The sequence below is a fragment of the Micrasema longulum genome, unplaced genomic scaffold, assembly GCF_059751315.1.
Source record: "Micrasema longulum isolate JH-2025_06_02 unplaced genomic scaffold, ASM5975131v1 h1tg001733l, whole genome shotgun sequence".
In the NCBI taxonomy this organism is placed as follows: domain Eukaryota; kingdom Metazoa; phylum Arthropoda; class Insecta; order Trichoptera; family Brachycentridae; genus Micrasema; species Micrasema longulum.
In genome coordinates, this window is record NW_028278911.1 from 132,901 (window position 1) to 146,008 (window position 13,108).

At 29.0% G+C, this 13,108-nt stretch overlaps 2 protein-coding genes across 7 annotated transcripts in view; one reads left to right on the plus strand and one right to left on the minus strand.

Annotated features, from left to right (window-relative positions):
- The window catches only part of ewg (DNA-binding protein Ewg), a 22,018-nt gene extending 8,985 nt beyond the window's left edge, over nucleotides 1–13,033 (plus strand). For 3 of the 6 annotated variants that reach the window (XM_088237493.1, XM_088237495.1, XM_088237494.1), the window contains exons 6-10: nucleotides 1,096–1,224; nucleotides 5,793–5,861; nucleotides 6,247–6,385; nucleotides 7,936–8,066; nucleotides 12,699–13,033. In XM_088237493.1, coding sequence (XP_088093619.1) covers nucleotides 1,096–1,224; nucleotides 5,793–5,861; nucleotides 6,247–6,385; nucleotides 7,936–8,066; nucleotides 12,699–12,899 — 669 coding nt within the window. In that variant the 3' untranslated portion in view covers nucleotides 12,900–13,033. Of the gene's footprint in view, nucleotides 1–1,095; nucleotides 1,225–5,792; nucleotides 5,862–6,246; nucleotides 6,468–7,935; nucleotides 8,732–12,698 lie in introns of those variants that run through there. The other 3 variants (XR_015824363.1, XR_015824364.1, XM_088237496.1) reach the window with 2 other exon arrangements.
- Fic (FIC domain protein adenylyltransferase) overlaps nucleotides 1–13,108 on the minus strand; it is a 183,215-nt gene that overhangs the window by 82,138 nt on the left and 87,969 nt on the right. The window lies entirely within an intron of this gene.

Consider the following 13,108-nt stretch of genomic DNA (forward strand, 5'->3'; position numbering starts at 1 on the left):
ATGCTGGGAATCGAACCCGAGACCTCTTGCATAGTAAGCAAACGTGGTGACCATTACACCACGAGGCCGACTAGAAAGATGTTTTGTGTCTCGATTATTATTTTATTTTGTTGAATCATTTATTAAAAATATTTTAAAATCCTGCAGTTGATCTTGGCCATTTATAAAGCTCCCCATAAAACATTTTATAATTGTCAGGGATGTGCAGTTTTCTTTGTTTTATATCCTCTATTTCTTTCACATTGATTTCTGAAGGACCAGCATAAGCTTTTTATTCTGGAAGAAGAATGTTTTTTTTAATGTTTATTTTGACCTAAAATTTTTTTTCGGCTGGACTTTGTAATCAGGTTCTCATAACCTTCAACAGTGTAAATCTGATCCACCGGTATCTTTCTATTCACGACAGAAAAAAAACTGTCTGAGAAAAAAGTGTTCTTGTAGGGAAAAATAATGATCAATACTCTAGTGTTTATTTGAGAAATTGTTTCTCAAATAAACTAAATTTTCAATCGGCTGTAACTTTAAGCAGAATTGCAAGTGGTGTTTGTGGTCTTAAAATGTAGGTCTGTTCTCATAGGAAAAGGTGGCACTCATAACTCGAAACACCTAAAATGTGGACAAGTGAGGTACAACAAATAAATGGATCATTTAAACTATTGAATATTCATTTAAAATATAATTAATATTTTAAAATTTAAATTGTGTATTGAATATATTTTTTTGTTTTTTCATGCTAGCAAGAAATTTTTCCAAATTCAAATAATTAAACAATTTAATTAAAATTTGTATTTACATACATGGAAGTTAAAATTTAACCTTTGCATTAAATGTTTTGATTTAGTTTCCTTTCAATCACGATAATTACGAGAATATTGCCACTTACAAAGAATATGTTTTTAATCATATTTTCCCCAACTAAAAAAATATTTTAACTGTATCATTGTAAATAAGTACTGGATTTTAACACTCTACAGAGTTTATATTTATAAATTTCGTATTGTGAATTGAAACACATTTGTTAGTTTTTTTTTCAATTTCACGAATACCATTTTCAATGTCTGTACAGAAATAGTTATTAATTTCCTTTGTTTCCAGATCTCATGGACACATGCACTCCGACAGATAGTAATTAATTGTTATAAATATCACGGTAGAGAAGATCTTCTACCAGCATTCACAGAAGAAGATGAGAAGGCCAACGCTAACGCATCAGCCAATTCTTCTGTAAGTGTTGCCTCTCTTTTTAATGACTTATTTCAATTCTTAACAATATTCATTCTTTAATTAACATCCATACTCATAAATTCTTCTTAAATAAAATCGTGATAAGAAACCTAATACCCCTATTTTGCTAAATTATATCAATATCAAAATATGCTTCATTAACCCTTTGAGACCTAATTAAATCAAATTAAAGAGGTTTTTAAATTAGATTTTAATTTGAGTAAAAAAATCGTGAAATATGTATTAAAAAATTAAATATGTGTATCTGTGTGCAAGATAATGGTGACCTTTTTTCCAAATTTTATGCAAAAACATTTTTTCCTCCGCAGTTGAATTCCCATAGTGGACCCCTACATTATGTAAGAATAATTATTTATATATCCACGTAACAATATTAATTTCTAAAGGGGTTAATATTTCCATATTTTGGTATTGTAAGACAATAATAATACATATTACTATTGGAAGGAAACTTGTCTGCTGATCACTTGAACTACTCTGCTCTACGTGTGGATAAAATGTTTACTCTGATGTTTACTGCAAGTTTCAAATGAAACGAGAATTATTCAAAAATGGTAACATAAGTTAACCTATTTTGTTTGTGTTGCGCTTAGTACTATAATGATTGGTCAACTTAATAAAAACCAGTGAGCTAATTTCATGTCCTGAATATTTTTATTGTATATATGTTCACACTTTAAAAAAATAATATTATAAAGTTCTAAGATTAAAGTAGGTAATGTTTCCAAAAACAAGGAAGTTAATTTTTTTATTCAGATTTCTACAATTCAAATATTTATTTTTACCGTCATTAGAGAATATAATAATTGTGTTGCAGTATTAATTGTATATCAACAATTCTAGTTTGTTTTCTTTTTTAGTGTTATGTTGAATTCATATTCTCAAGTTGATTTTTCTCTCTTCAGGAAAATACACCTTAGTTTTATCAATAATTTGATTTATTTATGTATTTCTAATTCTTAACTATCCTATTAATTTTATCGTAACGAGTTAATAAAAATTAATGTTCACTATTGACACTGTCTATCATGAGAGATATAATTTTGCAACATTCAAAATGTTTTATTTTTCATTTTTTAAATTACGAATGCTTAAACTGCAGCTTGCTCAAAAATTAAATTTTTCAATGCTATAAAAAGTGTAAATGTTGAATAACAGAAGAAAAATAGGAGTCATTAGGACAAAATACAAAATAATAAAGAAACTAGTCTTAACAAATAAACAAAGAAGAATATAAAGTTGTAAAATGTATGGTATGTATTAATAATTACGTAATATTTCAAAATTATAGTATCTAAAAAATCCATTTAAATGCTATTTAAATATGCATTTCATTGAAGAAAATTATCTTTATTTATAATTAAGAAAATGAGTAACATCCCGTGGCTTTATCGAGCTACATAATGTAATACCTGATTCATGCACCTTATATTCTGGCACATTTAATGTTGACTATTTCATCGATGACCTTAAAGTTACCAGTGCTTTGACCAGTGTTACCAGACTTGATAGCTATTCTCGGGTAAAAATCCTAAAAAAGGAAATCGGGTGAAGATAAGTCCCTCTCATAGTGCAGTGGTTGGCACGAGGTCCTGGGTTCGATTCCTGGGAAGGTCGACAAGAAATAATTGTTTACAAGGTGGTTTTATACTGAAATATTTCACCGTCTGTACTGGGGTCCTATATATGTACTGGGGTGAAGTCGGGTTACACAATGTGGGGAGTTAGCATCACGGTGATGTTGTGTTACGGCAGGTGTGTGAGCAGGTAGGAGTGGTGAAGCTGCCGTCAGGCAGCGGGGGGGGTGGGGGCAGCATCATGCTGCAGACTGGGGGAGTGCAGCAGCAGGTGTGCATCGACTCCATGTCCCTGAGCGATGTCGATGTTTGTACCTTCTCCATAACCACAAATCTCTGTGTTGTTTGCCTTAGCACTTTTATTTTGCGTATCGTCCACTTTTATTATTGTTATTTGGCTCTCGTTGTTATTATTATTTTCTTTGTGTAGTGCCACATTATTTACTATTATCTATGTATTATTTTAGGTGTTTCAGTTTCGAAGATCAACTAAATTATATTACTAAAAATCATACGCTATGTGTTTTTACTGTGCCTAGCTTATTTTAGCACCACAACAAGCCAAGAGGTCCAATTATATTGGTGAATCACAGGAAACACAGACTTAAAAAATCAGAAACACATTATAGAATTTTTTAATGTTTTATTGCACTATAAATAAATTTCCAGTGAATAAAAAATATTGGTAAACCCCCGGTAGTAAAAATGTTTTCTGGATTAATTGTGTTCTGCTTTTTTAATTAAAATTAATATTTTACATACTTTAATTCAACTACCACTAAACTGTTAAGTTTTTCATTGTTATTATAATTTTAGTTTTTAAATTTCAATTCTATAAATAAAATATTTATATGTTTTTAAATCTACTCTTTATTTTTTATGTACTGTCATACTTTTCGCATGAATGTTATTCAAATTATGTAGTTTTTTGTTTCGTTTTTCAACCACTTAATGCCAAGGTTTTTTCATAAGGTTTATAATAATTTTCACAAATTTATAATTAATACTGATTAGTAAATGTAAAATTTTCTTAAAACAAAACACGTCCAAACACAACTGCATTCAAATTTTCAATAAATAAAATATTTAACTATCATACCGGTATGTTTTCGTAAACAAGTTAGAAGTTCTAACTGGCGAATGTAGCATGTTATAGCTAAATGTTAAAACTTGCGAGCGTGTCTTGTGCTAGCAGAAATTTGAAACGGAACTCATTCAGAAGCATAAAGTGGTTAAACTTGTAAACATAATTTTTTTTTTTATTAATTCGTGAATATTTATTTTTTGTTTTTTTTGTAAAAGTAGTTTTTTTAAATATTTTATAAATGTTGTGTAATGTATGTAGCTAATGAGTACATTAAATGAACTTCTGTTTAAATCTATAGCTTATTAATAAAAATGATTTCAAAAAGGTGTATTCTGGAAAATATTCGATCAATAATTTACTATAAATTTACAAAAATATTTTTTTTTTCTAAATAGTAAGAAAAACACCTTTTTACTCCTTATATAACTTTTTACTAATTGTGTAATTTGCAGTATGTCACTTTTGTTTAAACCTACAGTAAAACCTCCTTTTTACATTTTTCAAGGAAGTAACAAAAAAATGAGGTGCTTAAGTGAGGAAATGAAAAACGTGTGGAAAAATATGGGATATGGACAAAAATAAAATGAATGTGCTAGACTCGTGTAAATACAGTTTTCAAAAACTATAATAATTGGGGATTATGAATATGAGAATAAGAATATTTTCAATGATTTCCTTAAAAAGATTTTTATATTATTTTAAAACGATGTTTACCTAATATCTTTTTTTTTTTAAATAAAATGTTTGAATAATTTTAACAAGAAAATTAAATTTTGAATTTGCATAAAATACTTTTACCTAATTTTTGGAAATTTTTATTTGTATGGTGTTACTTTTTTACTATGGCTTCATTAAAAAATTGCTGGAATTTAACTGTCATTTATTTAGACTGCGGCAAAACTGTTTCACATTATGTTTATAACTTTAAATAATAATTCTATTGCCACATTTTTAAACTTTCTGCATTGTAATTTATTTGTTCAATTTCAACTCATTCATTTAATAGTTTTATGTACTTTACAAAAATATATTCAAGGCATGCGTAACACGAGAAGAAAAAAACTTAGGTATACAATTTAAATTTGATAAAATAAAAATAGCCAGTAATTAGAGTAAAAGGAAGCTATCCTCTCTGAACTTTTTTTCAGTAACACGAAAGATGTCGATATCCGAAGATTGAAGTAAGAACTTTATTTTCAACTGTGCTTTACAATTTAGCAAAATGTAAATATGGCTTTTTTTTTTCTTCAAAAAACATATGAAGATTTAATGAAAGTTAACCTAAAAGGACATCAGAACGTCACTAAGATTGTATTTGTTTCAAAAATGTATCAAAATTCAATGAAAATTAGCCTTTAAGAAAATTAGACCCTTGAACAGACACTACTTTAAATTTAGTTTGAGACAATAATTTATCATTTTTTTGAATCCCCGCTTTTATTATTCCGTTCTGGCTTTCATGGCGTCGTGCGCGTTTTTATGTCAACTTAATTTTAGTTTCTTTTGACACATCGAATGAATTACGATTTTTTTCAAACTTAAAACTGGGGGGATTTAAAATGTTAATTAGGGAAATATTTGAATGAAGAAATGTATGGAGAAAAGTAAGACCTGTACATTTTGATGGGAAAATGTAAAAATGAGGTTTTACTGTATTTGAATAACTAAATAAGAAAGAACTATTTTACTTTAAACCTGATGCAAAAGTAAGAAAAATTTTGAATAGAAATTAAAACAAAATAAAAAATTTACCTTGAGTAATCTACTCATGCAACTACTATGCAATAAAGAATTAGATTCTTAATAGTATTGTAATTTTTTCAGTATTTACACTAAACAAGTGAAACAAAAATGAATAAATTGTACTATTTCTTTATTTCCAGATGACACAATATGCCCCAGCAGTATTACAAACTATCACCAATCCCGATGGAACTGTTTCCATTATACAGGTAGACATTTTGTTCATTTTTAAAGCTTCAATTGCCATATATTTATGTACTTAATCTTGAATTAATATTTTGACTATGTCCAAATATTTGTTTGTATTGTTGGTTGATACGAAAATCAACAGATGGAAAAATTGATGTTCAAACACATGCAAATCCCTTATCCAAGATGTTCTCCATCACTGTTAAAGTATCTTTCAATATTGATGAACTTCCTAGTGGGAAGTATTTGCCTGTAAACATTAGGACATATTCAAAATATTATTATTCCACTCTTATTTTTTATGTGTTCATAAATATAAATGTGTATATAGATATATTTATTAGTTAAAATGCACCATATGACTATTATGCGCTTGTTATCTGAATTTTTGTATCAATGGATTAGATTCACACAAATGGTCCTGATGGCATGCACACGGTGCAGACGTTGGAAGGCGCCGATGGAATGCCAGTAGACATCAGTAGTGTTACCGAGGCCCTCACACAAGAAGGCCAGATCATCATTACGGGAGAAGATGGACACGGTAATCTAATACATTTTGCTGTTTCTCTCTGAAGCCGGCACATGTCAAGAAGCCAGTTTCACAACCTGATCATCCAAACACCGTATGTTATTTTCCGGTGAACCCTTATTATCAAAGCTTTCTAAATACATTTTAACCCCTCTAGAGATATAAATTTTATTTAAAACAAACCTTTTGCACGTGTTAAAAATATTTTATGTTTAATTTATTCTTTAAAATCTTTCGACATTATTTTTCGCATGGAAATATAGTAGATACTCGGTGGTTGGATACTAATGCTTAATAGATTAAGGATTCTCTTTCTTCTGGCATATTGCCTATAATTTTTTTATGTAATTTTTACTAAAGGGGTTAAAAAATTAGATGCTTTTTAATAGTATGTATTTTGAAAGACTTAAATAAGAAAGAACTAACCCCCATAACATTAAAATTATATAATAAGCTATCAAATTAATATATGAATACCAAACTATTTAAAAACAAATTATATGTAGCACGCATTGTCAGTTCAAAGATAAAACTTACTAAGTACCATATCACAATACTGGGACAAGTGAGTAAAATGTGCACTTTATTGAAAAATTATCATTTATTTCTATGTTTAAGACATAATATGTAACAAATTACAACAGAGATGGAGAACATTTTAGATAAGGAATCTACAAACATTTGGACAAACTCAAAATATTGTAACATATTATGTAGTCAATTTATTTAAGAATCATCCCTTTTCTTAAAAAATATAATGATAATATCCGGAGCCCCCCGATTACAATGTGAATTAAACACAGTTATTTTTAATTGTCTTCAATCTGTAATTGAACATGTTTTAAAAACAAATTATGGATATTCAATTTTTCATTGAATATGCCATCCAGTTCAGATATCTCAGCAGTAAACTGCTCAGCTCTCATGACCTCCCCAGAGAAGTAAGGCCTCGGGTAGATAAAGCTACAACTGTGGCTGGTTGCCTGAACGATGTCATATGGAGGAATAATTATATGAAAACAGATAGTAAGGTACGCATTTATAAGACCTGTGTGCAACCAATCCTCACATATGGCATTCTAGCAAGGGCGGACACTGTCAAGACAAAAAGTATGCTACGAACATCAGAAATAAGAACTCTGCGCGCTATTGCTGGAAAGTATATGTGAGAGGCTTGTGAGGTTCAAGATGTGGTCAGGTGGGGACGACAGCATCGACAATATTGGTATCAACATGTACAAAGAACCGTCTCAACACGTACAAAGAAAAGATGGCATCCACAGGTAGACCCTATAAATGTTGTAGAGATAGCTGGAGTTCAACATCATAATAGGATAATCCTATAATAAGAGACTCTTGAGTCTACAAAAAATTTTAATTTACTTTATGGACAATCAATTGAAGACAACTCTCTTGACTTTCCATTGTAATACTGGCCCAGATTTAGATTAAATCAAAAGACAAATGTCTCTTGGTAAATTATATATTTGAACTGACAATATAAAGCAAAGAAGTGTAAACATGAGTGGTAAATGGGTTTGTGTAATTGACTTATCTGGCAGGTTTCCCCGTGTCGGTGAGTAACGTAATCTCCGTCCCCGTGTCGGCGAGTATGTACCAGACCATGGTGGCCAACATCCAACAGATCCACGCTGGCAGCGATGGCACAGTGTGCGTGACTCCCGTAGTGCAGGTACCGCCCCCTCCGCCTAATGACCACCCCACCCTTCTCTATAGTGACGGCAACATTATTATCGACGTCAAGTCTGTCAAGATGGAAATAGATACTGATCAGAGCATACTAAGCTAGCCCCAATTTTCTACAATCAACTGTCCATATAGTAATTACCCTACCATTCATGGTGATTTAGTCAGGCGAATGCTGGCTTAGTTGCGAATCTTCATTTTAATCAGTTTTACGATAGTTGTAAACTGAATATGCACTTCGAAAGCAGCCATTTTATAATAAAATAGTATATTCAAAAATGTTACAAAACTTATGAAGTACAATCTAGATTTGTACCAGTTGAATTTTAAATGTTAAAACCTCAATATCTCAAAAATTTTATTTTTGCAGATTCTTATTTTTAGTTTTCACTCGACAGTATGTTTTAAATATTAATCTAAGTACAAAATTGCAAATTTTAATTTATCATAATACAACCAGTTGATGTACTTGTATTGGCTACTATGTACATAAATATAATGAAAATCTTACCCAAGATAAGATAAGTACCATTTCCAAAGTCCTGCAGATATAGTGAATAATGTTGCCCAATGTGAATGTTGTCTTTAGTTGCACCCTTAATAGTGTTACCCTTACCGAGTGTATGATTGCCTTTTTATCCAAAAAATAAATGCATATTCTTTTAGTTTATGCATAATTTAAGATGCAAACCGGTACAAAATACTAAGACTACCATCTCCGGTACCAAACTAATAAAAAAATCCAAACCATGAAAACACCATATATACGATAAATGTGATATTTTTGTATTTTGAGTTACACAGTTGTAAATGTTAAAATACATATTTATATATTCCTTTAAATTTGTGAGTATATTCAACTAGTTAGTCGTTTTTTTATATTTGTGTTAATGATTATTTTTAGTATTTTTATCGCTTAAACCTGAGTTTTACGCTTTGTGATTGTACCAGTAAAAATATTCTAATTTTTCATTGTATTTATGTATGATGATATTTTTTGTATGCAAAGTATGCTGAGAAATTATTTGAAATGGTGTCAACACTTCCCAAAGAGGTCTATGGTACCTGTCTACCAACATAGTACACACACAGTTTGTATGTAACATGCCTAATGGTACACAAATTATAATTATTATAGCTTCAGAACATTCAAGTTTCTTAGTGAAAATTCTCGGTGGAAGTTTATTGTAATTTTATTATACATTTTTTGGGAATTTAAGTATCACTTGTCTTTTTTTTCTATAATAAATTATAGCTTCAGTTTGAAAAAGTCCTTATTTTTTATCTGGTTTGATAATGAGATAATCCACTCTTTTTTTCCAAGTGATTATTACTAAGAAAGCTCTTTTTTATTTTATTTTAGTTTTAAATTTTTGTTTTGTAATTGTATAATTCTGGCAAGTAAAAAAACACTTTATCTTAAAGTGGTATCATTATTTTGGTTGTCTTTTCAAATGCAATTTAGCAACCAAAGAATTCCATTAATATTGAATTTTTTAATTGAAAAAAACTTTTTTTTTAGATCAAGGGATATTCTGAAACCTCAAAATATATGCAAACTTTATTTATTGTTTATTAAGTTTGTCAACTATCATAATATTATTGCTTTGTTGGATGGTAATTATTTTGTCTTTTTATCATTTGTATTAATTTTAAAATCTTTTTTTTATTTTTAATATCTGAGTTTTTTTTATTTGCAAGTCCTACCAGATAATTATTATAAAAAATGATAAAATGGAATAACCCTTTATTCAATTCTAATATATAATTTTTTTAAACACTTACTTAAAACGCTAAATGCATAAATAAATGCTGAGTAGTTTCAGACGGGATTCTCAATTTTGAATGAAGGACAATGTTATATTGAGTCATGCATACAATCTTATGGCAGAATGCTGCATATCGACAGCGAGGAAAAGATAACATTATTTTTCATATGTTTTTCTTGTGTTCTTACAATCAAAATTCCTTTTTACTCTATATCGGAAAAAAACCCTTTATCAATAAATGTAAATTATTTTTATTTTAATTCTTTGTTTATTATATCCATTTAAAAAAATTGTTAGAGTCCTATTTGATTTTTCGAATTTTGAGTTTATTATTTTGAGACTTATTTTTTTTTTACACTAAATTCTGCATAAATATATTTTTACCATATACAAATAACCTTTAAAGATGCTAGTCTTATTAATAATAGACACTGGCGATGACTTTTTTTATTGTGGATGTTTTCCATCTACATAATTAAAGGTAAAACATTTTAAATTTAAGCACAAAATATTTTTCTTATTTTTTAGTTAGTAATCCTCTTAAATGTTTTTTAATATTTTTTTACTAATGATCATTTTCACAAATAATACATACATCAAATCACTGGTTAGTGTAATTCAAATGATCTAAGTACATGTACAAGTAAAAGAACTAATTGGCTCCATATAAGAGTAGGCAGAGAAGAAAATAACATCCCACTCTATCCTCGCATATAAAAGACTCAACTTTTTCTATACCTCAACAAAATGAACATCTTCTTAGTATTCACTTTGTAAAAACGGTAAGACAGTTTATAAAATTGACAGAATTTAGATAAGAATACTAGGTATTTACTACTTTACAATTATTTTACTGTTACTATTTATTTATTAATATGTATTGACTTCTAGTATTGTTTTATGCTGGGAGAATTTGATTAGCTGATTATTTATTCATTGTAGGATGTTCAGAAAGAGTGGTAATATAATGTTATTTTGTTACCATTTATCGTATGCATATATCAGTGTTCTGGATTCATAAAGATAATTTGCTTATAGTAATATGTAGATAAATACTAATTTATTTTGTATTCAAAAACATACAAAGAAGACCTGTTTTGTCTTGTCACACCTGTGAGATTCACTACTACTTTCTTCTCCCCAAAATGTTCATATTACCATTAAATATTTTGTTTAAGATCTCATAAAATGTAGAATCATGTTAATTTATTTGTAGTCTTTTAACTTATTTGTAATTAATTTGTTCCTAATAACATTTTGTACAATTGTATGCATGTTAACAAGAAAAAAATTACATTGTGTGATGTAATGTCTTGTCTTTTTAGTCGAACACAGTACTTTGTTCATAAGCAGATTACTTGGATATTGTTTTAGCGGGCCATTATTTTTCCGTTTCGGAAAAAGCAATCGTTGAGCCCAAAAAATATTATTTATGAAATGTCAGACTTGAAACTGTTATAAGTTTCGTCCGAGAATACATCCGTAATTCTTGACTCCTTGTATTGTTCTACAGCAATATTTATTTACTAGATCCCCAGTACGTAACAGTCAGCCGTAGCGGATTGTCACCTGCTAGTGTATTTATTATATGCATTAAGTATGATCTGTTATACCAGACATAAAATAATATGATTCATTTGCTTCATTTATAATTATTAGTCACATTATTTTTCTTGAGGCATGATGAATTTAATTATTTTTTTCAATTAAAAGTTTCATTTCTTCCAAAGATTTGATCACCTTTCCCAGTAGAGCAAATAAGTATGAATGCATTATTTTTCAATTAAAAATTAAATTTTTCTTGAAAAATAATGAACTCCAATAAATAGTATAAATATGCACAGTCGGGCTATGTAGATTAACTTATCACTTACGTCGATTGCTTCCTTATTATTAATTTGTTTATATAATTTTTATTTAAAACCAAAGTTTATAGTTTTGTATGATATGAAATATGTTGTGTTTTGTCATTGTTATTTGTACATTTGTTTAATAGATGTCTGTAAAATAAATATTATTTGCCATATTTGGTTATTTTATTTTTTTGCATGATTTTTCTATTGATTTTTTATTGTTATTTACTTGAGGCATGATTATATTATCTGTTTTTGTATTATTATTACATTACTGAATTTGAGGTGTTTTTCCAATTTCTTATTTTGATACTATTAAACATAATCTAATACCGAGTAGGGTTAACTGATGATGATAAATCATCAGTCAAAATAAATTCTAAATTAAGAATGTAATTGCACCTACCTTTACTCTGGTTCTTTTGCATCTAGTATGCAGTCAGATTTATAAAAGGTTCATTTCTAGATAAGCCTTTCTAAAGAAAGTTATTTTAAAAAAGAATTTCCTTTTACGTTCCGCATTGCGATAACTCCTATATCCATTTCAAAACGCAGATGAATGCCGCGTTTCTAGCGCATAGTATGTATAGTTCTATGGTCTGAATTTATCTGTTAATAATAGAGTGAATTCTTTTCTGGAGAAAATTTGAGTCACTACAAGTTGGTGTAAGGTCCCAGTTTAATTCTCATTTTCGGGATGAAATATTTACTCTGTTGCCTTTTCTCTAGGATTTTATTGTTTGTCAGCAAAAAATAAATTATGCAGGAATTGAAAGAAATGTATACTATTTTGACATAAAGTATCGATAAAATTCCGTCATTTAATTTTACTTTTCTTTACTGTCAATAAAGAAAGGTAAAAATAAGCCAAGAAGTTTGAATGACACTTATCAAGATTAAAAACTAGAGTTTTTTTTTTTAATTATCAAAGAAATGTTGTAGGAAGTTAACTGTTAAATAACATTTTATTTTACATTATGAAAAATTATAATCTAGGTGGATTCGAATGGAGAGCCGATGGATACAATTTCCATGGGACCAGGAATGACGCAGATGATGATACAAGGCCCCCCAGGTACAGAACCCCAGGTGCTCCAAGTGTTGAGTCTCAAGGACGCTACCGCTCTCACAAAGGCCATGCAAGCCATGGGTGAGGTCAAGGCCGAGCAAGCAGAAACTATTCTGAGTGATCAATAAAAGCCAGTTAAATGTCCACTTTTACTTAATCATAGGAATGCTTAGCAGAAACCCTAAAAATAACTTAACAATATTTTCAACTCCAAATTAAGTACTATTATGAAACCTGAGAAAAGTAGTGTTGAATGATAGAAGGCTAGTTTTGTAAATAATAAACCTAATAGCTAAATGCATTGATAATAAAAAAGTGCATTTAGATATAAGTACAT